This window comes from Myripristis murdjan, chromosome 5 (genome assembly GCF_902150065.1).
Source record: "Myripristis murdjan chromosome 5, fMyrMur1.1, whole genome shotgun sequence".
Taxonomy (NCBI): Eukaryota; Metazoa; Chordata; class Actinopteri; order Holocentriformes; family Holocentridae; genus Myripristis; species Myripristis murdjan.
In genome coordinates this window covers 14666062-14692925 of record NC_043984.1, presented here as the reverse complement: position 1 = coordinate 14692925, position 26864 = coordinate 14666062, and the positions used below count along the sequence as shown (strand labels likewise).

At 41.0% G+C, this 26864-nt stretch overlaps 1 protein-coding gene across 4 annotated transcripts in view; it reads left to right on the top strand.

Annotated features, from left to right (window-relative positions):
* The window catches only part of kcnab2a (potassium voltage-gated channel subfamily A regulatory beta subunit 2a), a 104985-nt gene that overhangs the window by 31669 nt on the left and 46452 nt on the right, over nt 1-26864 (top strand). For 2 of the 4 annotated variants that reach the window (XM_030051390.1, XM_030051391.1), the window contains exons 2-3: nt 7693-7860; nt 13288-13329. In XM_030051390.1, coding sequence (XP_029907250.1) covers nt 7784-7860; nt 13288-13329 — 119 coding nt within the window. In that variant the 5' untranslated portion in view covers nt 7693-7783. Of the gene's footprint in view, nt 1-7688; nt 7861-13287; nt 13330-21146; nt 21512-26864 lie in introns of those variants that run through there. The other 2 variants (XM_030051392.1, XM_030051388.1) reach the window with 2 other exon arrangements.

Genomic DNA, 26864 nt, shown 5'->3' with positions numbered 1-26864 from the left:
CAGAAGTTTGCTGTATAAATAAGCTGTTTATGCAAATGACTTTGAGCTTTTTTCTCTGTTGGCAGCCACTGACCTGCACTGTTTCTATAATCAAGGGCCCTCCACAGCTTAACAAAGAGGAGAGCATCTTCAAAACCGTTGCCTGTCTGCTTGCTGATGAGAGGGTAAAGATGATGCGGTGACATGGATCCACATCTTTACATGATTTTGACTTTCATCCGCTGATGAATGCCATTGAAGAAGGAGGAATTGAGGAGATTCCGTCGGAAAAGCTCTTTGTAGGCTGACGGAGACCGAGGCTAGCTTAGCGTTTGTCTCTCTCTGCCTGACTGAACCCTCACATAGGATATCCCCGGCAGTCCTCGGCTGTTAGCCTGTCTCCCTCTTCCGCAGCCATCTGCTTGGGTCCGTGTGTTTTCTGCAGCTGCCAACATACTACACAACACGGTGCTGTGCTTTCCAGGCCAGCACTGCCTGCCTGCCTGCCTTGCTCACGTAAGCCCTGTCTCAAGAGGGAATTCACTAAGGCTGGGTGTAGGTGGATTTATGGATGGAAAGCATGAAGAGCAGCCTTTTGTGACTCAATTTTGCATTTTGTTTGGGAGAGACTGAGGTTTTGTGTGTGCTGTATGAGACTAGCTCAACAGAGGCTATGAAGAGGCATGCTTTTCATGACTTCAGCCTGTCATATGGCACCATCTCTGCCATCTTTCCTATTTGCTCACTTCTGTCTATCCATAATGCACTGGGTGTGTCTGTAAATCTCACATTTATAGAGCTAGCAGGCCTTTTCAGTATGCTGAATTTAAAAATGCTTTACTGAGCAGCAGCAATAAAATGAGAATGTCAGGATTTTGGAATTAATTACAAACCCAAATGAGAAGACAGTGGGCGACTACTGTTTAGGCAGTTGTATGAATAAATACTACATATAATGCTGTTTGAAAATAAGTGACGGTAAGTATGATTTTAAAACATATTGGACTTTAGGCTTCCATGGGTGCCATGTTGCACTGTGTGAAATCTTGGAGTTGTATGTTTCTTAACAATAAGAAACAACACAGAAGATCCATTGTTTGTCAGTAAACCAATCCAGTCTTGCGTTATATATTAGCTTGTCCTTAGAAAACTGAGAAACACAACGGTATTTCTGTGAGACTGTTGTTTTCGTAGACTATTTTAGAATTTGTTGTGGAAACAGTCCCATATGGCAGCAGGCACTGATGTCTGTGTGCATCCTAACAACAACATCAACATCAGCTGATTTTGCTGTTTTGAAACGCAAGAGCTTGCAAGAAAGTTCAAACAAACTTCCTTTAGTCTTTTTTTTCCTCAGTAATTTCTGAAACAAGATAGCTCTAATATATATGCTAGATACACAATGTACTATATGTAGTAGGGTATTGTCAGTGACATCACAGTACACTTTGGGCTTGATACTACAGCAGGGCCATGATACACTTTGTTATACTTCACACATTGTGAATAGTGTTATATCACATTTGGTTTTGTTTCCATGATTAATGATCATGTATCTGCAGTGACATGTAGAGATATGTAACTGTGCTTCCATCACGTGACCTTTTATTTGGATGTGTGGTGTGCATCCATGTGACCAAAACCAAATAAAAGACAGAAAAGCAGGCAGCTCAGGTGAAAAAAAAAATAAAAAAAATAGGGAAGCCTTATTTAAGCCATCTCTGGCAACATGTAGCAAAAGGCAAAGTGGAAAAGGATGCTGCAGCACAGCGTTGGAGAGAAACGCTTCTCCCAAATCTGAATGTGGAAATGTTTGATGGTTTCTAAGAGTGCACCATTGTCTGTAATTTGTGAATTTGGTTTTGAACCAGACATACACGTACACATCATGTGCAAAGTTTGCCTTAGTATTGTAGCTCCCTCCAAAGTAATAAAGTAGTAACTGCTTCTTAGAAGAATTTCAAGTTCTTTATTTTCAAGTTCACATTTGTAAAAATGAGATGGTGGAAGCGGAAGAGTGAAAACAAGACTTTGCAGCTGCTGCTACTTTGAAAGATGTTACCAGGACATTATTGTGCTATTATTATCATTGTTAAGTGATACAGAGACAAATAGGTTTGATTTAATAATTGTGATGACTATATTTAGCAAAATGATCTAGATTATATTTTCTCCCATAATCATGCAGCACTACCAAAACAGTGTATCTTTTCATTGTTGTGAAACAATATTATGTTTATTTTTTTAATATGGGATATGGTGCTGTGAAATAGGTTGCGATGATATTCAAACATACATTTTGAACACACAAATCTTTATGCTCTAGGGACTTGAACTTGGAAGTAAAATATACTTACACTAATAAACACGCTCAATCCAGATAGTTTTGCCAGGAATTTTTGGAAAAGAACTGAATGGTGTCTAGTCTTGTATGATAAAATGAATCTTGCATTGCATTGTAACACTGAATGGTTAAGTTTACCTTACATTCCTTGTCATTTCATGTCACTCCTTTTGAGTTTTTAGCTTCACTGACAATAGCACAGGCCTCTATAGTTAACCAATTGGGTCATATGGCCTGAGGCTTGCAGTTAGGTTTTACTTTTGGTTGGGAGACTTTTAAGTTTCAGTTTTAGAAGTGAAAAGTTCTCGCAGTGGTAGTTTTTTCTGTATTTCCCTAGTGTGGCAGCCCACCATGGTAAGGCACGTTTTTCATTTTCTTTTTTTTCTCAGTAGTACAATAGCTCTCCTATAATATTGTTATGGTCATGCAGTAGCATCGCTGCTGTTGAAAATACACTCTGCAGATTTTGTTGTTGAAAGAAAAAAATTCTATCATGTATAACAGTGAATCACCAGCTGTGGCTTTTCTTTTAGTAAAAGCATGGCAGAGAATACAATAATAGTATAGGAGATAAATAGATGTACTATCTGTGCCAAAACATGTTTATTGTAATATCCTCAGCAGTTTGGGGAGAGACGTTTGTTTTTCTGAGCCTGCATTAGTTTATAAAACATACGTGCTATACTTGTAACTTGCTGAAGAGCTGCAGCAGCCTAGAACTGTGTATAAAGCCATTTTTACTTAGATCCCGCAATGTTTTTTTGTGCCCTGAACAACAGTGCCCCCCTATTCCGTGTTTGTATGTTTTGCACAAAACAGTGAGGCGGAAAGATGGCACAGCATTCTTGAACAGGTTGTGTAAAAGGGGCTTAAGTTAACAAGCCTATGCAGGAAAAGCGAAGGTGGGCTTTCACAATAAGATGGCATTACTAAAGTGTTGCAGAGTTCAGTTGTGCTGTTGTAAAGCTGACCCAGCTTCATTATGTGTTCTCGGTAAAATAAGGCAGGTGCAGTATTAAACATCATTTAATTGTTCTGGGAAGGGTTTACTCTGCTGGAAACATCTTGCCATTGATACAAACATAGCATTTAGCTTCAGTATGAACAACAAAGACCTCCAAACATCAACGTCACTAACGCACTCATTTGCTCAGACAGCCTATAAAATCACTTGGGTTTCTATTGCCGACCCTTAGTGGGGCTGTTAGTCTGAAGTCTGAATTCCACCAAACATCTGCCTTGAGATTTGATGGCACCGACTTTATGTTCATTATTATTGAACAGAAGTGGTATGGTATTTCTGGAGGCTGCACCAAAATAATGGTTGGAATGACACTTACTGGAGCAGAATTTATATAAAACTGAAAATCGAAATCTGGCCCTCCATGAAACAAAGTGATATCAGTGTCAGGTTTTGCAGGTAGAATAATGAATATGCTTTAGATATTGTAAAGTGCAAAACCGCTACTGCATGAGTGTATATTTTAGATAGCCAATGTAGCTGTCTTATTGTTATCCTATTCTTGTTCTTTTGTGTCTTATAGATTTTCAAATCAAGATCTGAATAATTATACGGAGTCTGTAGACAGGAGGGTCCTAATCCAATACCAGCCCCCTTTCTCTTTCCTTTTGTCTCTCTCTCCCCCTCTCTCTCACTCTCTGTCTGCAGTTTTAATCTGCAAAGTGCACCTTGGCCTATTAGAGCTGTAAATCTGAGCTCTCTAACTCCCTTAACTTCAACTGGGATGAGTCTGTAGTGTACCGCATTGCTGCAGTCAGCAGCAGCATCCACTCCAACTGCAGCACACTACAAGCATCTCTCTGTGAGTGTGGTGCACTACAGTGATGTACCAGCAATCACTTGTAAATTCTGACACTAGGCCTAGAGCCCATTTTGTGAGGTGGCATGTCCTTGGCATGTTTTGTGACCAAATGTTTTCTGTGGTATCTGTGGCTAAACAGTTGATGACTTACTTCATTCAAATTGAGGAGAAAACATAGTAGGCTGTTTGTTTATTGTCAACAGTGGGCACTGGAGCCTAAAATCCCCATGTGTTAGATCTCTTAATTTATCCAACTGTGCAGTTGTGAGTTTTTCCAAAGCTTGTCCACCAGGAACTGTGCTGACACCAATATATTGATTTGTTGTTGCATATGGACAATATTGCCCTTTTATTAAATATCTAGTATCGGTTAGTCATATGTGATTCATCTGAGTTTGCTTGTGATTGATCAATACTACACTGTTTGTCAAAATCAAGCCCAGAAAAAACACATAATACTTCTCATTTTTGCAAGAAATTGCTGAAATTTCAAAATTATTTGCACAAAACTGCACCAATTTGGTTTCTGGGCTGAAGGGTTAGCTTGTCTATATTGGTATTAGCCCTCAAAACACCCTATCAGTTAAACCCGTGTATGAACAAATGGCTGTTTGAAGCACTGTGTGCCAAGTGTCCTTTGATACAGATCAATGACAGAGGAATTTCAGCTCTGCAGGAGGACTGTGGAGGAGATCTACAGCCCCGCTTATCATGTCAGGGTCATGCCGTTATCATCACCCGATAGCAAGGATGACCGGCGTTCCGTCCGGGCGTGATTAAAATGAACGGGCAGGGAGCGTTAAATTAGTCCTTGGGAACATGGGACACCTTATTCGCAGCCTGGGAGATTGATGGGAGGAGAAAGTCACCTTCATGTTGTCATTACGACGTCTGTTACGAGCCGTGACTCACATGAGCTCAGCCGATGGTGAAATAGGGCTTGCATGGCTTGTCTGTCAGCCTTGTCAGCCTGAGATAGATCCCACTGTCTTTGCTGCTGCTGCTCTCCCCGTTTCAATCCATTACAGCTGTTCTGGGCTATAACATCAGCAGTGCAGCTCCCCTCCCACCTAGGCCACAGCGTGCATCTGAAATGTTTTGACGAGGCAATGCAAATGCGTGTTAATGCCATCTGTTTTTTGTTTTTTTGCAGACCACTCTAGTCCCCTCCACCTACCCATTTACACACCCACCCACCCCCTCGTTGATGGCCAGCTCTCCTCTCGCTGTAGCCCTCTCTCTACAGCAGTGCCCTGCTTCTTGGGCAGACATCGTTGAATTATTCATAGAATCGAGTCGCTCCAAGCAGTGGATCAGCCATGGTTTGCTGTTGCGCACAGTAGACAACAGCAGTGATAGGATGATGAAGTAGGACCAAGATGTTCCAGCATGTGTTAGTTGACCGTGCTGCTTGCTGTCTCTGCCTGTGTTTTCAACCATGTGTTGCTTCAGAGTGTTGTTTTCTGCTGTGTGATTATCCTTCTGTCTGAACTGCTAGATGTTCTGATTGTTCCTGGCTGGTATCCGTAGCACTTTGCTGTGAGAGAGTAGAAATCCTAAGTCGCAGCCATGGTGAAACTACAGCGGTCTCACTGCTGTGATGGTTTTATTCATTCAGCTCATGTCTGCATGGTGAGGAGATGACTCCATCTAGTGGCAGCTATATGTAGTTGATGTCTTTTTCTATTATGCGAGGGTGAACTGGTGGCATTAAATGACTTCATCTAAAGGCCCAGTCTCCCATACAGATGATTTTCTTTGGTCTGAACTATAGTTTAAAAGTTTCTGTTGTATTTTTAGATTTGGTTCATTTAGGTTCACACTGTCAAATGACAAACAAACCAAGGCTCTTTAGTTTTGGTAAAATGTCATACCACAGATTAAAGATTTTGGCAGTTTGACCAGGGAGGAAGTCAAAAACAAATCTGTTTTCAGTCCCTGTACTTTTAGACAAGCCAAGCATGATGGACTAGTCTGTGCTCTTTGCTGTAATTTTCCATCTCTGGTACCTCTGGTTCATATATGAACAAATGAAAAACAGCTGAATAGAAGCATTAGTTTATGCATTTTGTTATACAAGCTTTCCATGCGTGCATAACCAATGGTTGCTCACACATCTCTTTTTACTGTATTAAACAATGGCTGAAAACATCAACTGAAATACTGATAATTCTGTGTTTCTGCAGTTTCCTGCAGTTGGTGTAATTACATTCTTACTGCTGAGGAACCGCACTGCAGCTCTTTTGTGCACCTGAGTTTGAATTGTATTGTCTCACCAGGGTTAGGAATCAAATGTTTTGACTGACTTTCTGTTGTTGGGCCACAGTGCGATATCAGATCAATTCTCAATTCATCACATCTACACTATGTGATTCATTACACATAATCTAGACTGTTTGGACCATTTTTAGTATAGATACATTCAGAGTATATCATTATGCTGCATAATGGGAACATTGCACCATCCGTCAACACTGCACTTTTATTTTCTGTGTATGGACTGCAGATGAAGGTCTACAGGTGTTTGTCTTACTCTCTTAAGGTGTGGGTCCACGCTCAGCAATATCCAATTAGCATCTTGTCATTGTTTGTTGTGCCTCTTCAGTGCCTCAGAGTTAAATTACAAATTTAATAAAATGACAAGTTAATTTCTTTGTTATCTTGTGAAATGCACCCACACATCTGCCTTCACACTTGATGGGCTTGTTGAAAGTGTCTAACACTGTCTATCACTGTCGAGACAGTTAAGAGAGCGGGTTTAGTCAAAGGAGTTACTGTAGTAATCAAAGCAGAGCAAAACCAGAGGACAGGAGTCTAAGATAAAAGCTAAAAACTAAATGTGCTCCTTTTGTTATAAAACAGTGTACATTCAAGAATCAGTGCGGGTGTTTGTAGAATCCATTCTGAATTGGACAAAATGAAATTGTGAAGCACTGGAGAATGGATTGTTTTTTTTCTCCAGCTCTGTTTCTCACCTGATTAAACAAACTGCGCAAACACTCTTCAAGAGTATAACTGGACCTCGATCAGAGATCCATGTCAGGATGTGAATGTGAATAAATAACTGTGTGTGCTTTTTGGACATAGGTGGACAACAACACAAAATTGTTGAAAAATTTTTACAGCTAACTTTGAAGTCCATCAGTCGTAAGAGAAGATGCTTTGGAGGAAGGAGTGAGCAGCAGTGTGATGAACAAATAATCACAATAATGGATGTTTAAAACATCCATTATTGTGTCTGTCTGTGTCCTACACATTCAATACAGACCTTAACAGTCCTGTGATCAGTGTTTTCTCTTGATGATGTGTGCAACTATAATGACTATCGTTATAGCAACATACTGTAATGACCAGTGGCTGATTGATCCACTTGGTATTACAGCACCTGCCCTATTTCCTGACTGCAGAAAATGTAATCAACATTTCTGCTTTATCCCAGGTGGTTGGGATTCCCGCATTCAACATCAGGGGGGAAGTGCTCGATTTTATTGCCTGAATAAAATGTGATGCGTGTGCTCTCTCTCTCTCTTCGTTCCTTTCCTCTAGAGGCCCTGACTGCTGAGAGAGTGTGCCCTGTGGTCCCGCAGAAAGAAACCCACCCCCGGCAGGCCGGCCACACCCCCACCCTCCTGCCTCCATGTATCCTGAATCTACCACAGACTCACCTGCCCGCCTCTCCCTCCGACATACTGGCTCGCCAGGCATGATCTATAGGTGAGTCCACACGCTGGTACACACAGACCCACACAATGAGATCTATCGAGTGCAAGATCTAGCTCAGGTACTTACATTTGTGCTTCAGTTCCAACACTTGCATTGATCAAAGTACTGTGGCTTCTTTAATAGCCCAGTTTACATGGCTATTAAATCCAGCGAACTGCTCGTCAGTTTGCAGCATTGCACCATGTAGTTTGCTTTGCATATGCAGTGTTCAGGTTAACGGGACTGGTGACAGACATGCACAGTTTGACAAAGCTGAACGAAATCTTAAAAAGGTGTTTTCATGCCCAAATAGATTGAACGATTGAGCAGAAATGTGTGCTAACCAGGTTTTCTTATGCAGGTTATGACCTTACCCTCATTAAAATTACGTGACAGTTTCAACTGTTGGAGTACTGGCTTCATCAAGTTTAGCTCGTAATATTCTTGCAAACATATTCAGTGGCTGTTGGCAGGGATCAAACCTGTGGGTTATGTCTTAGGGTAATTTCTTTAACCATTAGGCCGCCCAGTTACACACATCTCTGTTAAATCACAGCAGAGTAAACACACACACACACACACACACACACACACACACAAATATACAGAAAACACAGCAGTCTTAGTTTGCACTCTGCTCTGTGTTGTTCATGCATGAACTCTGCAGTGGAAACACCCACCCCTGCTCTTTACAAGTCGATATGCTGCTCTCTGATGCACCACCAGCATGTGGTGCCAGAGACTCTTCTGTTTGTCTCACTGAGAAGCTTCAGATCCAGTCCTCCTCTCAAGCAAAGCAACTCTGTAGCCAAGATCAACTGTAGTATTAGTACAGTTGATCATGTAAGGTTTTTTTTTTAATCCAAAAGGTCAAAGGTCAACTTCTCTGTGAGATCATGATGGTCTGAAAAAACGCTTTTCTGGCCATTATTCAACAGTATAACTCATCATTTTCACTTTACTTGCTCTTGCTGGGTGACAACCCGGACAGGGGGCCTCCTCTTCCTCCAGTAGTCCATCATGAGCTGATACTAAGCTTCAGGTGATTATTGTCGCATCATGTGGTGATGTTTCTCACTGGAAACTATTCACTGGAATCATACATGTTAATATGATGATAACTTCCATTTTGCCAAAAATATGCTTAATACGTTTTATTAAATTCCCTCAAAGTCTTCATTACAAACATTACAGAAGTCTGGACAGACATGACTGTAAACTGCAACTTGCCTGGTTCGCGGAGACATAGAACCGCGAGGCAATAATTCTAGTTTTCTTACCACTCTCAAAGCCTAAACTTACACTCAAACCTTGTTTGAGTGTGTAGTATCACTAAACAGTCAAAAGGTTAGACTTACCCTGCCTTCAGTTGATATTGAAAATGTCATGTTTATAATTTGAACATGTGAATGACCAGATGATACCTGAGTTACACCTAGAGCATGAAAGCCCTGTCAACAAGAGAGGGGAAAAAGTGATGTATCATAATGTTATTGTTTGGTATTTTATTGAAGTAGTATTGCTGTACATTTTTATTCCTATTTATTTTTGTTTAACTTTTACAATCAAGCATTTGTTAATATAAATCAGTTAAAACTTCAGTCATATGATGCACATTTTCTCATCTTTATTTTGTCACTGAAGTATAATGAAAATTAGCTCCATGGTGCTTGATTTAAAAACAAAATGGCAAAGAAAAACTGCTATTATTATAGGGTACATAGTATTAATTACCACGTAAAGCACTTGAACGTACAACTCAAAAGAAGAAGCTTACAGAGAGCCCTTGAAGGCAGCATCAGACACTGCTAGTCATTTGAGATAAACACTCCATATGAAAAGCAGTGGCAAGAGATAACAGATTCTAATGGTTTACCTAGAAAAGGAGGTTTTCTGTCAAAACAGGAGAAAATGAAGGTTAAAGATGTAATAGCTGTTGGCTTTGACAAGCATCTGAACTGCAGAAGCTTATTTGAATTTCACTAGTCATTTATTCATTACTGGAATCCCTGCGGCCCTTTTGAAACTAAAAGTCTCTAAAATAGCCCAGCCGTGATGGTCACAATGTTCTTTTACATGTTTGTAATGAAGTTATATATGTTATATATGAAGTTATATATGTTATACACACACACACACACACACACACACACACACACACACATATATATATATATATATATATATATATATATATATATATATATACCCTACTCTCAAAAAGTTAGGGATATTTGGCTTTCGGGTGAAATTTCAGGATGAACCTAAAATGCATTATAACCTTTCCAGGTGAACTTAATGTCACCTTCTGTAAACTTTTGAATGCACATGTCCAACTGTTCAATGTTTCAGTACTTTTTGCACAAGTTGCTGTTCTCTAACAAGGAGTTTAACAGCAAAATTCATGTCAGCTGTTTGATGCTCCAGCTCATCGAGGTCGTATCATTAGGGAACGGCTGCTGGAGACTGGGGTACCTCAAATGGAGTGGCCTGCACTTTCTCAGACCTGAATCGCATAGAAAACCTATGGGATCAGCAGAGTCGCCGTGTAGAGGCTCGGAGCTCTGTACCCCAGAACCTCAATGTCCTGAGGGCCGCCCTTCAAGAAGAGTGGGATGCCATGCCTCAGCAGACAATAAGTCGACTTGTGAACAGCATGAGACGTCGTTGTCAAGCTGTAATTGATGCTCAAGGGCACATGACAAGTTATTGACACTGGCATTTTTTGTTGTGGTATATCCACCACTGTTGTTGGCTTTTGTTTCAAGAAATTGTTTGAGATGAGGAAATCACCAGTGTATGCTTCTACTTAAATGCCCTACTTTCATGATATAACATCACTGTAGTGTGAACTTTTTATATTTTCCATAAATTTCACCCAAAAGCCAAATATCCCTAACTTTTTGTGAGTAGTGTGTATATATATATATATATATATATATATATATATATATATATATATATATATATATGTACAGTACAGGCTAAAAGTTTGGACACACCTTCTCATTCAATGCATTTTCTTAATTTTCGTGACTATTTACATTGTAGATTCAAACTGAAGGAATCAAAACTATGAATGAACACGTGGAGTTTTATACTAGAATATAAAACATGTTTTATATTCTAGTTTCTTCAAAATAGCCACCCTTTGCTCTGATTACTGCTTTGCACACTCTTGGCATTCTCTCGATGAGCTTCAAGAGGTAGTCACCTGAAATGGTTTTCCAACAGTTTTGAAGGAGTTCCCAGAGGTGTTTAGCACTTGTTGGCCCCTTTGCCTTCACTCTGTGGTCCAGCTCACCCCAAACCATCTCGATTGGGTTCAGGTCCGGTGACTGTGGAGGCCAGGTCATCTGCCGCAGCACTCCATCACTCTCCTTCTTGGTCAAATAGCCCTTACACAGCCTGGAGGTGTGTTTGGGGTCATTGTCCTGTTGAAAAATAAATGATGGTCCAACTAAACACAAACCGGATGGGATGGCATGTCGCTGCAGGATGCTGTGGTAGCCATGCTGGTTCAGTGTGCCTTCAATTTTGAATAAATCCCCAACAGTGTCACCAGCAAAACACCCCCACACCATCACACCTCCTCCTCCATGCTTCACAGTGGGAACCAGGCATGTGGAATCCATCCGTTCACCTTTTCTGCGTCTCACAAAGACACGACGGTTGCAACCAAAGATCTCAAATTTGGACTCATCAGACCAAAGCACAGATTTCCACTGGTCTAATGTCCATTCCTTGTGTTTCTTGGCCCAAACAAATCTCTTCTGCTTGTTGCCTCTCCTTAGCAGTGGTTTCCTAGCAGCTATTTGACCATGAAGGCCTGATTGGCGCAGTCTCCTCTTAACAGTTGTTCTAGAGATGGGTCTGCTGCTAGAACTCTGTGTGGCATTTATCTGGTCTCTGATCTGAGCTGCTGTTAACTTGCGATTTCTGAGGCTGGTGACTCGGATGAACTTGTCCTCAGAAGCAGAGGTGACTCTTGGTCTTTCCTGAGTCGGTCCTCATGTGTGCCAGTTTCGTTGTAGCGCTTGATGGTTTTTGCAACTCCACTCGGGGACACATTTAAAGTTTTTGCAATTTTCCGGACTGACTGACCTTCATTTCTTAAAGTAATGATGGCCACTCGTTTTTCTTTAGTTAGCTGATTTCTGCTGATTTCTGACTTCTGCACAACACAACTGATGGTCCCAACCCCATTGATAAAGCAAGAAATTCCACTAATTAACCCTGATAAGGCACACCTGTGAAGTGAAAACCATTTCAGGTGACTACCTCCTGAAGCTCATCGAGAGAATGCCAAGAGTGTGCAAAGCAGTAATCAGAGCAAAGGGTGGCTATTTTGAAGAAACTAGAATATAAAACATGTTTTCAGTTATTTCACCTTTTTTGTTAAGTACATAACTCCACATGTGTTCATTCATAGTTTTGATTCCTTCAGTGAGAATCTACAATGTAAATAGTCATCAAAATAAAGAAAACACATTGAATGAGAAGGTGTGTCCAAACTTTTGGCCTGTACTGTATATATGCATATATATATATATACACACACACACACACACACACATATATTTTTCTTTTTTGTATATAGTTTCATTTAAGGTAGCAGCTGGAGTCAGATACTTTTTCCATTTGGGTTGTCTCTAATGTGCAGCCTAGCGTCATTGAAAAATACCATGATGAATATTGGAAATTGTGATTATATCTTAAAAATATTATGAACTTGGGAAATATTTTTCCATATCAATCACTCTATTTTCATCTGAATGTCTCGGTTTCAGTGTCAAATGTTTACACACATACTGTCAAGTCTGGTAATTGGATGCAATGAAAATGCAGGGTTCCGGGTCTGGAAATTATGAAGATGTATGCAAAGTGAACACTGAAAATTCATCATTTCTAAATTTGCACACCTAACTGCACACGTCAATGCAATTCAGAATTGCACACTGCAAAAAAAAAAAAAAAAAAAACTTTTGTCGTCACATTAAATTACACATTAAATCTAGTTGTATACTCACTGCTTTTTATGTGTTGTGATGTGTTGTTGTGAAAAATAACCCTCAGCTCTTGTGTGATAGAGCCTGTGTGAGAGTCATATTGCTCAGACAGTGTCAACAACCACAAACCAGAATGTTCATTTTGAACATTTAAGGGTTTACCAAGATGATTTAAAAAGTTCTTTATCTGTTACATTTCCGTATCTAGAGTGCAGATGCTCTATGTCAGTAGCGATAGTAATTCCTATTACTGCCTTCTTGAATTTTCCCTTTCTAAGCTTATTTTTCAAACTTAACATTCTGTGTTGTCTTTTCAGTGTCACTCGCTATCTTAACTTTTTTACTACACACTTTTGTACTAACTCCTTCTCTTTCTGGCTTTGTATTAACCTCAGCTTTTCTCTCTCTTTATCTCTCTTGCTGGCTTCAGCGCTCGCTATGGGAGCCCCAAACGACAGCTACAGTTCTACAGGTACCTGTGTGTCTCTCTGTCTGTCACTGCCACTCACTCTTTTTATGCAAGAGCAAGGTAATTAAATTTGAGCAAAACAAAATAGCAGGAGATAAATGCAGTTGTTGTCCAGCCCCCAGGAGCTGGGGACAGCAATCCATGTCTGAGAGTCACTTCATGAGAAGAAACACAATCCAGATCTATCTGGTAACACGTGTAATGTAATATTGGTAAATTACATAGCTGTTGCTCCTGCAGGGAGGCCAGGAGAATGTTGAGAGATTAAATGGATGAGTGTTGACCATATATGATTACAGAAAGGACAAACGATCTAACTCAATGGCCCAGAGATGTCACTCCCTGGCAACTTTTGCTAGTTGATTGAATCCCCTGACATGGGGGATTTTTCATGCCCTCCAGATTAATTTAGTCATGGAAGCATGCTTAAATATTAGTAAATTTGTCAAGCTGTAAGGTAATAAATTAGATACCCTTGTGGTGCCTTAGTTCGGTTTTTGCCTTTAAATAAATCAAGCAACAACAACACCGTAACTTCAAGTACTACAATCAGAACTATGCTGGGATATTTTGTCAATATATTATACAAATTTATATATATATTAGGGATGCTTTTCCACCATATTGTCATTATTATCATTATTATTATTATTATTATTATTACTAGTATTATTATTATTATTACTTGTTCCATGGCTAAGGCTAAGCAGGGCAGGATGTGACAAAACGTTTCATAATGTTCAACTGTCTTTCATTTTATGATTTAATTGAAGTACCGTTCTTTGAACTTTATTCGGAAACACGTTGCATAAATAAGAATTAGTGTAAGGATTATTATTAAGTCCAAAAATATAAATCTGTTTTTTTCTGGCTTGTGGTGTGTAACATACAGAAGACGTTTTAGTTACCTGTAGTAACCTCGCTCCAGAGACTTGCTATGGTGTCACTGAGGCCTGGACATCCATTAGTAACCCTCTGCTGCACAGATAACACTGAGCATCTACTATAAAGTTGGCAACGCATTATGCAACTTAAACCCGATAGGGGTGCTGATGGATTTTGTTACAAGCCTGTTTGCGAAACTTATGAATCAACAGTTACAGTAGGAGTAAATGTATTTTTAGCTGTCAGCAGCAGCCCGTAGAAGTCACTCTGTCAGTAGGTCATTCTACCGGTCCCATAATTACAAAAATAAATAAATAAATAAATAAGAAGGACACTGTGATACAGAGATACAGTACCTACAAGGCAAGTTTATGAAGCAGCCAAACTGGTGCTGTAGTTCAGTTTGAGTACAGATGTAAATACAGTTTTGAGGTACTGGCACTTTCATTATTTCCTTTTTGTGAGACTTCATACTTTTAATGCACTTCTTACATTTACATGACAGCTATAGCTGTAGCTTTTGATGCATTGTTAGAGATGAAGTTAGCTGAAGCAGTTAGACCCACAACATTAAAATACATTTGAATGCATCAATAATTCAATTCACTTAGAGCAACCATGTTTCAGAAGAACACATTCCTCTTGACTACTTTTACTTTTCATACTTAAGTACATTTTACTACTAATAGTCTGTACATTTAATAACATCAAATTTTGAATGCAGAAATTTACTGGATTATTTGCCATTATGGTACTGCTATTCTTACTTAAATTAGGGATTTGTAATCCCAGGGCCGACAAATGAACCCAGCAAGCACACAGTTTTAACGTAATGCCATTTGACATGCTTGATTTAAAATTGTTCACATTTGTTCACAGGATAGTAAGAAAACACTTAACACCCCCCACCAGAATGGAGAATGAATAATGTTACACACAGTCCAGAATAAACCTAACTAAAAGACCATTTGCTTGGCCTAACTATGAACATCTTTAATCACAGACTGAACAATTTAAAGAAGTTTTGATTACCACTTGTCACAGCTGTACCAGTCAGGTAACCTGCAGCAGTTCAGTCACAGCTTACAAGCTTGTTTTCTTTTCCTCACCTGAGATATTGGCAGTAAACATATGTAACTTAAATTCTTAAAACATGCAACTAAAAAACCCTTACTACTAAAGTTTTATGCTGTTGTGTCCAGATACATTAGCAGGTAGGCCTGGATACTGTTGTATGTTGTTGTCATTCATCCTCTTTTCAATATTAAATTCCATGTTGTTCTGCACTTATTTGGAGTTTAGCCCTGTCTACTTTACTCTGATAGCCAGACCATTTTAGTAAAACTTCAGGTATGAGAACTTGTTCTCTTAGAGCCGGGCAGCTTGGCTCTCATCTCCAGTAGTGTGGTTTTAGATGTGTTGTCTTCCTGTTGCTTTTGACTTTATGATCTTATATGAGGCCTTATTTTGCTGATCAAGTTATAAAAAACCCTGACGATGTGGATGTGCCCATAATGAGCTCACTATCGGATTTTTATCTTGGCGCCTTGCACATTTCTGTCCTTTTAAAGTGCAAACCGTCCCACTAGCTGCTGCTCTGGCCGATGTGAGGGGGATCGATTAAGCCCCCTATCTCTGGCTGTCCATCACTCTGACAGGCTAACAGGCTGATGTTGGGAGGAGAAGTTTACCTCGTTTCAGTTACTTTGACATTGTAACACAACACATATTGTGCAACACCCAGGATTGCTAACAAATTGGTAAGTAGAGAGCAGATGACATCTGAAAGTTGCACGCCAAATGAATTTTGTTTTGTTCTCTGGTATGTGTGCTGTGTGGTCATATGCTTAGAAGCCTGTTAGTGCAGCATTTCCGGTTCTGGCTCGTTAAACCACTATAGTTTTCAGGGGACTGAGTGGTTTCCTGATGATGGTGGTCCTTGGCCTTTGACCCCTTTACTGTCTCACATGCAGCCATTTTACTCTCTAAGGGATTGTTACAAAATACATATTGCAAATACAGTGTTTCGTTTAACACGTCACAGGCGTGTACAGTTTAGCTTGCTTATTGCTCAGTCTGCTTACTGCTCAGTGTAGCATATGCTGGTCTTCTGATCGCTTTGCCTTTTTGTGACATGAACAGTAGTGATACATATGAACTCTGGAGAATTTCAGGGAAAACATTCCAACCAAGGTTTCTATACTAAGTGTGTGTGAGTGTGTGTGTGTGTGTGTGTGTGTGTGTGCGTGTGTGGGTGTGTGTGTGTGTGTGTGTACATTCAAGCATAACAATGCTTGAATGTATATTTCAAACAATGGACATCATTCTTTGCTCCTCTGTCAAGGAGAAACCGTGTGCCATGTTTCCTTGTTATTCCCATGTGTATACTCTTACTCTAATCTTTACCGCTTAAAGCAGTGGTCCCCTAACTACGGCCCGCGGGCCGGATACGGCCCGCCTCCACATTTGGCCCGGCCCCCTGAACAGTACCAGAGATGCATTATGATTTTTTTTTTTTTTTTTTTTTTTCAGTCTGGCCACGCGATCGAGACTAATACACGCATAGTACTTGACAAGCCTACTGGAACCTACAAAAGGATTATAAGGAAGGAACACAAGAACTTTGAGAGACTGCTCATATGAGTCATTTAAGCAGTGGCGGTTCTGCCTATGTTGCCGCTCTAGGCGATATTGCGCCCTTTCATGTTACTACTCCAACCCCCCCGCCCCCGCCGTACCAGTCGGGCGCGGCACCGGGGCAGCATCAGTCGGCATCAGGTGAGCCGGCACTGGCCGGCATTAAGCTGCTCACCTGTCAGATCCGGCAGACCAGACCGGCCTGCCTGATGCCGACTGATGGTACCCTGGTGCCACGGCATGTGCGGGTCAATACGGTAGTCTAGAAAACTTTTTTTTTTTCTTGTGCGCCCCCAAGTAGATTGCGCCCTGGCCCACACTGCCCATAGCAAAAACCGTCCCTGCATTTAAGTAAGAGATTCTGCTCTGACAACTAAGCTGAAATTTTACCTGTTAAGATTGTGCACGGCACAACAGAAAGTTAATGTTCCATGGACTTTTTTTCTGTGAAGAACCCGGAGAGGGTTATTTGGTTATTATTTATTTCATAAATAGTGTTATTATATATTTCCTGACTTTATTTTTTCTGTGAAGAACCCAGAGAGGGTTATTTGGTTATTATTTATTTCACAAATAGTGCTATTTATTTCCTGACTTTTTTTTCTGTGAAGAACCCAGAGAGGGTTATTTGATTTTTATTGATTTCATAAATAGTGTAATTTATTTCATTAATAGTGTTATTATTTATTTCCTGGCTTTTTTTCTGTGAAGATCCCGGAAAGGGTTATTAATATTTGGTTATGTGTGGCTTTCTGGAAATCAATAAATGTTTACGTTTAGGCACCCCTGCGATCGTCACACTTTTTCTGTTACAAGCTGACCCCGGCCCCCCATCAGAGAAGGGAAAAGTTATGTGGCCCTCACAGGAAAAAGTTTGGGGACCCCTGGCTTAAAGTAAGGCAGCGCCAAGGTCAGCTGTTTTGCCTATGTCAAAGTGAACTCTGACATACATGGTGCACACATAACCTTCAAGTTATAACAGACTAAGCCTCTAGTGTAGCAATTCAAAGCGACCAACTAGGTACTGATAGTTGGTTAACAAAATATATGTTTTCAAAATCATATTATTTAAAATATTTTCACACGTAGTATGGTTTGAGCGAAACTGTGAATTGTGAAAAATAACCCACAGCTATTTTTCACAATACAAATCAAATCAAATCAAATTTTGTGATTTAATTAAAAACAAAAAAACACAATGAAGTCAGTGCATCATTAATTTTCTGTTTTCATTTTCTTATTTGGAAATAAGAATCCAGGTGGACTTGTATATGTTAGCTTATCAGAGACCCCTGTTGACAATATAATGTTATTAAGCTACAGTAACTTACAGTAACATTGGTTTCTTGGTTACATCCATATAACTTGAGTTGGAATAGAGCAAACTTTCCAATTGAAATATGGAAGAATGGTCAGAGCGGCAGCCATTTTTATGTGAATTGTGGAACTGTGACTGTTCTACGAGGCTAACTTCCACATTTGATGATGCCTGTCTTAATTAATTAATTAATAACTTCACTAATTAATAATTTCACTACTTTCAGCAAGCAGCCACAGCACAATATCTCCTCAGTTCTCAAGAAGGTGTGGCACACATTATAGCCCTGTATGTGCGCTGTCACTGTAGCATCTAATCACAAACTCCATTTAATTCTGAACCAACCAAGTGACCACAGCAAACAGTTCCATGACCGTTCTCCTCCCATCAGGTTCTATGGTTACATCAGACTTCGCTTGATATCATGTGTCATGTCAAAGACTGACATTTAGCAGTGTAATAATAACAACTGCTAAGCTGCTTCATCACCTTATCAGTACTGATGCTGGATGGTCTCCGCATTTAGAGCCGAGGTTGTTGTTATGTTGAACACTTTCTGACCTTGACCTGAACACGCGACCTAAAGAGAACCAGGATGCTGAACTGGTTCTGGTGTGGTTTTCAGTCTGGGACCGTAAAGTATTGTTGTGGCTTGGTTAGAGCGGGCTTGAACATGCTTAGCGGTTTGTCCGCTTCTGTGTTTGCCTATACGTGTTATTGCTTGTGATGTGATGTGAGTGTGTGTGTGTGTGTGTGTTTTTCATGTGCACACAACACTCAAGCCCTTATTATCATCTGGCTCTTAGTATTCTTTCCTGTGGAACAACAATCAGAGGCTTTTAGCGCAAAAGCTTTGGTGAATAATTCAGGGCTGATATTATTTGCTGTGGTTAGCAGAAACAAGACAGGCCACTAAATGACATAAATGGATTTCTTCCATGAGATCTAACAGGGAGGGGAGGAGTGGGGTGGTGGTGGTTGTGGCGATACTGTACGGCCAGAGTGGCGAGGGGAGGGAAGGGATGCACTCTCTCATTCACTAATTGGTTTAGACATTTCCCAGTTAGACACTCCCAGTTTGGGTGGACCCGCTTCATCGCTGGCTGCAGTGTGTGTTTATAAGAGCTGACTGGAACCCCGCAACCTTGCTCATGAGCCGACCCCCAAGAAATCGGGTGAGTTTGAGGAGAGAATTGCGTCCATGACCGTGACACGAGCGTGTGCGTATGCTTTGTGTATGAGGAGCTGGCAGAATTATGATGGGTTGTATGTGGATGTGTGTATAGTATGTGGTATGCAGCGGGTGCATGCTGCCAAGCTTGGAATCTCCCTTTTTATCCATCTGTCTTGAAATAGGGAAATCCAGCGGTTTGGACTTGAACTGTTGTTCAGGCAACCCAAGTCCTGTGTCCTGACTGGGTCTAGACTTTGGGCTGGTCCTCATCCCATGTTAGGATCTCGACCACTAGGACTATATATAAATACAAGGTTTGTGAGATTTTATGTTTACAGTGAGGTTTTTGTGACCATTCGAAAATATATTTGAGATTTCATATCTGTGTTATTGTAGCTCCCTGTGAGCTGGTTTGGAGAGAATCAAGGAAAGTGCTGTTCCAGCATTGTATCGATCAGTAGACTTTTAAAGGATCAATACAGCTTAGACCTTATGATGTAATTTAAATCTGCAGGGATATGTGTCTTTTTTTAGCCACAGGTGTTGGCGATGAAGGGACAGTGAATGAACAAGGTGACCAAACAGATGAATAGGAGAAAAACTGCAATCTGAATAACTGAATCAGGTTTTTGTTGAATTATTTGTTTACATTGGATTTGCAGAATGGCTAAATTCATCCTAAAGTCAATTCAGTTTGACCCATCAAGCTTTATTTCAATGAATATTTTGGCTGGAATCCTGTTATCTCAAATCCATGAACATTGTGTTGTAGTGTGCTGTCTTATTACAGAGACATACAGTAATCCTGGTATGATAATCCTGGTATGCAATTTTTCATTTTTTCCATCTCTTAGATGCAGGATTTTATCAGTACCCACAGCTGTCAGTATACTGTAAGTGTGGGATAGGCTAAAGTCTTTTAGGGAAGAACCTGACATTATATTTCCTAACTGATATTCAGGGGTAAATATTTTCAAGTTGATATTTGTGCTGTAGCTCAGCCTGTATTGATATACAAAACACAAATATTCTACATTGTCTTCTCCAGCAAAGAGATTGTGTATGTAATACTCCCTAATGTATTAGGTGTGCTGTGGTAGTAGAATTGACTCAGTGCTGCCCTCTAAAGGGAAAAATGAGTGCAACACCGCCTGCCTCAAGTTTTTCATTCATCCAGTCCCTCAATCAAAAATGTATTTCTGAACAAGTGGGAAATGGAGCTGATGTAGAAGTGAAGAAATTAAAATATTTTTTTCTGAAAATGATCAACACAACCACTGTTGGCTCTGTCTTGCTCTGCCTGTCTGTATTTGGGAGTCCAGTGAGCCTGTATGGGTCCCAATCTAATACAGGTGGTGGCTCTGTCTCAGAAAGTTTGTGTCTTGGTTCTCTCTCTCCATCCAGTCCAAATCAGAAAGACCAGGAATGGTGTCCTCTGCCCGTTGCTTGGTGCATGTTTGAATGCCTCTTCTCTGTCTGCAGATAGCATGTGCCCTCTCTGTGGTCTTGCTCCTTAATCACCAGCTAGTCACCTGAATGCTCCCTATCAGTGTAACCCTGCCATTGTGTGCTTGTCAGGGGAGGGTGGTGCTGGGCTGTGTTGGCCGACTCTGATTACAGGATGCATGGCTGTGTGCTGCCCCGAGCAGAGGAGCTCTTTTTTATGGGAGCAGGTGCTATTTAAGGAGGTGGCTGTGCCCTGCTGGCTCCTCGCTCGGTCCGTGGCCCCACTTTTTTCTGGTCTGCACTGCACGCGTTGCCGCAGCATCAACATCAGGAGGAGGAGGTGGAGAAGGAGGGGGGGTTATGTTTGCAGGAGGGTACGCCAGTGGCCCCCGTGGGGCTCTTAGCAGGCGCAAGTCCAGTTACTGTCCTCCTGAAAACCTGCAGATCCCCAAACCGGCAGCGCCGGGCAGTGGTGTTCGGAAGAGCAGCAGCAGTGGCAGCGGCAAGATGCTGTCTATGTCGTACAGCGAGAGCATCCGAAGCGGGATCAACCGCTACCACTCGGACCAAGGACTGAATCAGCCTCGGCCCACTGACCAGGCTGAGCTGCAGAGACTCCGTGAGCAGAGAGTTGCCGCTCAGATCAAGAACATGGAGGACTTCCTTAAGATGAATGGCCTGGCCCTGGAGGAGTGTGTGTCCTATCAGACAGGCATGAAGTACAGGTAAGAGGAGGGCAGAGCTTGACTTAGACGCCCTGGAGAGCCAGACGCTCAGAAAAGGTGAGAGTGGCTCTTGGGAGTCAGAGGTAACGTGCTGCTGGTCTCCTGCTGGGGGGGCAGGCATGCAGGTGGAGCACCTCAGATAGAGGCAGCTTCTTCATTTGGGTTTCTAGGTGTTTCTCACAAGAACGACATATCCTGTCCCTCAAAAATAATTCTCATCTCATCAAACAGATGAACGTTTGGAGCTCGTGTCTCTGTCTCTTCTTTGTTAATATCAGTAGATTCTTGCTGTGTCCTCTGGTCACACTGCTCTCATGCAAAGGTAGTGGCTCAGGTTTTATTTTAATCATCTAGGTCGGCAGCATATTTGCTCAACTAGATGGGAAGGACAGACTGTTCCATAAGGATTTACCTGGCCCCTTAAAATTTCACTCAAACTTTCTTCTCCTTTTCCCCTTGATCAGACTTAGATATTCTCCCTCTCTCACTGGCCATGCTTTCCCTTTAGTAGAAAGCCACACAGTACTGACTACTTTGTGCATGTTCAGAGGTAAAAGCTCATGATTAGGATTCAGTGTCACCAAAGATTATACTTCCAAATGAGGAATTTTGTGGGATTGGCTGAAACTTGAAACATTTTTCTATTACTGCTGTTGTGTTGTGTTCTCTTACTGCAGACTTGTGTTGTGCAGTGTTCTTGTCATGTTGAATGCAGTTCTGAGACATAGATATATTTCAAATTTCAGTAAAACTCGACATGTTTCTGGCAGCTTTTCAACCTGCTCACTGATGCAGAGTGTGGCAATAGTAGCATCATATGTGTGCTGTCACCATTATAAAAGGAAAGTAGACGGGGCTACTTAACGGACTGGTGATACTGAAAGGGCCAAGCTTGTGGAGCAGGCTTAGCGGCTGTTGTGTTGACTAATAAGGCCTGTTAAACTGATGTTGTTATTGTTGTGGACTTGGATAGCTTTCCTCACACACGTGCTTGGCTGCTGTTGTTTTCGACTGAGACCAGTGACTAGAACGCAGGTATGGCTGACTGCTGTTACCAGGACCAGGGGTGACAACGTTCTGCTGTCTTCTACAGGCAGTGTTACATGTCACCAACACTGGCATGGTAACCTTGCCCATAGTTGCCTCCCTGTACAGTAAAGCTCAGTCACTGGCCTGTGACAGCCTCAGCTACAGCTTTGTGATCATGCATGTTGATACAGAGTTTCATGTTGCAAGGAGCATTTAAGGTTCTTCTCTATCAAGCTTCAGAGACTTTACTGCTATCATACCTGAAACTGGTTCTGTTGCACAACTGTTAAGTGGGTGCACAATCTTTTTTCTCATCTAATTTGTTTTTCTGTCCTCACTATAGTTAATTGCTGGGATACCGTAGGATAATAAATCTAATTTTGATTCATACTACCTGTGTGTGGTGTTTTATTTAACAAATGGTATTGGTTTTCCAGAAAAAGTATTAGCTCAATGATAACCCAGCAGGATCTGCTCACACTTGTATCCTGATAACCCACCATTCTGTAATTAGTGCTGCAATTGGGTCAGCAGGTACATGCAACCTCTGACTGAAACTCATCATTATTTCAGGTCTGTGGGCAGGACGGCAGGCAGCATTGCCACTGAGCTTCCTTTAATCATGCCTTACAATACAATCACCGTTTGCAACAGACACGGGCAAGTTTAGGCTTTAGTCGAGCTATCAGTTGGCAACCCTCACTGGCTTTGGCTATCAGGCATTTGTCTCCTTCTCATCTTTGTGTGTGTGCAGAGCTGCTTCTTAGAGGGATGTGAGCAGTGTACTCATTCTCTCTCTTTCTCCCTCTTTCTCTCTTGCCCTTTCCCTCTCTCTCATGCACACACACAGTACAGTTGCACATGCATTTTTTGTCTTGTTTAGGCAAATATCCACACAGGCCTTGCTTTTGTGGATAAAGCAAGCCAAGGAATTAAAGCAGTCATTGTCAGTCAGTTTAAACTGCTGTCTGTGGAGTAGCATGGGATTCCTTTGTGTTGTTTCTAAATGAACTTAAATGATGAGCGGTCTCTTATCTTTCACAAATACTCATTGTAAATGACTGGGTGCTAAGTCACCTTCATTTCAGGAATATTCAATACTGATCATGTGATCTGAAGTTTGTAAATGTTTTGTAATTCAAGTTGAGTGTAAGGATTACACTATTTCCATCATGTCGTCCTTGAAACAAAATACTAGCACTCAGCAGGCTCATTTGGATTCTAGAAAACTTTCCCTAGTGTCCATGTCCTCAGACTGAAAGAGACAAGCAACGGGTGAAGGAGCCAGACAGGAAGTCTGGTGTCTCCTGTCAGGGGTCTGTGGAGGTTGACTGGGGGAGTATAGATTTCTCTAATGATTTTACAGTAATGGACATGGTAATGACCTCGACTTAGTCCTTTGTATATGCAAACCTAAAAGTTACCATAACCTTTTCAAGATGTAAATAAGTCTTTCCTGCTCTGGGTGAAAACTGCAATTTACATTTGCACATATCACACCTTACATGTTTTAAACAGAAAATAGTTAATTTCCATCTCTCTGTAATGCAATACACCTTACAGGTGTATTGTATTACTAAAGCTTCCTTTCTACTCTGACAAGCCAGCCGATTGCTCTGTTAATAACAGCTGATTACCACTAGATGGTGCACACGTTCCACTCAAACAACTTAGCTGGCACACAGTAGTGCACCCCCCAAACGTGTCTGAATAGAAGGCAGTGAGTGCATCACTCACAGAGCTCTTACTCTGTTATTTGTAAGCGTTTCATTTAGTAATTTTTTTGTCTGATTTCCTTAACATCTTGGCCAACTTAGGCCACAGTATTTATTTGTAGCTGTTCAAGGTTGCCTCTTTCTTAGTCTTGAGTCAGAAATGGGTTTTGAGTAAAACCTCAGGAAAGTGCACCTGGACTGAAGGTGGTAGTTTGGTTGAATGGACAATGGAGCTGAAACTGAGTTTCTTTATTTTAAATTGCCCTTTTGCATCAATTCAAAATGACATTTGACTATACAGGATGCCGTAAACATAGTGATTAACATTCCCTCTTGTCTTTATCTGTCTGTCTCTTTGTCCATCTCTCTCTCTCTCCCTCCCTTCATTGAAAAGTGCACACACACACACACACACACACACACACACACACACACACACACACACACAACTTATGGTCAAGAAAGATTGACTGACCTACTGTAAACCACACATAAGCTATATAAGTGCATGAGGACCTCATCATTTTTATTATGATGGTGCTTAATTTCAGATGCACTGCCAGCTGTGTGTCAAGTTGGGACTTTTTTCCTTAACAGCCGTTCTTTACCCAAGGCCTAATTTTAGCACCAGACTACACTTCATGGCTGCAGCTGGCTATAGCTTAACCTGTTCATCAGCTGTTTTGCCTGATCCCGCTAGTGAACAGCAGTGCTACAATGATCAGAGCAGTGGAAGTGGCCAGGCTGTATTTTTCCTCACAGGAGTGGGAGATGATGTTTAGGTATTTGGAGTGTTGGAGTGATTTGGTTTCCTGTGGTGACCTCTCTAATTCCTCTCTGAGCGATCTCTGGCTGGCCCAGGCTGACAGCCTGTCAGAATGTTCTAGTCAGAAGTGGAGTGTGGGCACAAGGGGCGAGAGTTTCCGGAGATCTCACAATTAAGTTTAGTTTTGGTTGTTGGGGTTGCTGTCTCATTTTATCTACATGTGACGATGCCCAGTGTCCTCCATAGTCGCCATTTACGGCTTGGTACATTGTTCTTCAGACGCCTCAGCAGGGCCTCCGTATTAGTGCTCACGCTCAAGGCGAACTAACTAGAACATAATATCCTGTGTATTGGTAAATGATGAGTATTAATGTCTCTTATTTCTGAAATGTTACCATTTATACCTGGTTGTGTCATATTGCAGTTTATGCTTTCATGTCAGTGATTACTTTAGTGTTGTAATAGTTTGTCTGGAACATCACTAGAGTTCACAGTAACCTGATGAATCCTTTGTGATTTAGCTGAGAATAGATGGAAATGTGCATTGGGGGGTTGCCTTTGAACAGATGTAGTCACTGCTGTTATTGTCTGACAAGAATGCAAAAAAACTAAAATGAAAAATAAAACATCTTTCCAATGAAGCTTTTTTCCAAAGGCTATATTTTATTGACTCAGTGTCAGGAGCTGAAATAATGTAAAAAGCAAGAAAAGAACATGCATCAGAAGATGTGTGATTGCAGTTTTTTAAATGACTCATTTTTCCCCCACATCCCTAGCAGCGTCCTGTCAGCGTGACTCAGCCCCAGCGTCTCTCTTGTTCCATTCCTAAACATTTAGGAAATCTGACAGGCTAGTCAGTTAAAAAGGGGTGGAGATTTTGCGCCTGTCAGCGAGGCATCACGCCTACATAAAATATTGGCTCAGGGCAATACTCAAACTTTGGATGGATTTCTAAGCATGGCCCTTCATCTCGCATTAAATATGTTGTCTATCCATGTATTTGCATTCATTTGCATTTGTTTTTGTTACACTCAAGAAAGTTGGAAGGACAAAACAACAGTTCTGTTTTGTTTTTGGGACTGGCCAGTGGTAGTGTAATTGGGTCACCGAGCCAACACTGTCCCACTACGTTTTAGCAGCTTTTATGAATGTAAATTTGTCTATGGGTAAATTTCAAATGGTTGGAATACTTCCTTCAATGCTACCTGGAAACAAATTAGGAACATTTTTATTGTGATCAGGAGTGATGAATCTAGTCAAGTTATGCCTATGTTGACATTTTCCTCTGTCTTTGCATCTCTCTCCTCTACATTTATGCCTTCATGCAATAATTGCCTGTTTTCTGCATCTCTTAAAGTGTGTGTGTTTGTGGGGGACGGGGGGCTGCAGGGGCATTGCTCTTTACTGTATGAATACCGAGTTCTGACAGGAGGTAGTGGGGCCTCTCTGCCCTCGTCAGCCTCTTAGACTCTCAGGCTTGAAAACTGTGCCGTTATTGCTCTGCGTCCCATAAAAGTAGTTACTCAACAACACTCAGTACATATTTTACAAACTGTCATGTTTTATTATTGAATAAAGCTGAAGTCTTGTTTCCTTAAAAGTTCTCTTTGGGCTGCAGAGTCAAGTTTGTTTCCATGCTTGATGGTACATTTGTCAGAAATCCTATGCTAAATTATTTTCTGTTGTTTTCTAAGGTGTTATCATAATGATTTACATTAACGGATCTGTAGGCAACCTTAAGTTAAGAGATGTATGTCTATACATGCAGTTAAGTGCTAGACTTCCGGTTGTAAATATTTATGTAAGATGTGGCCTACAAATAGCCAGAGTGATTCCCATTCAC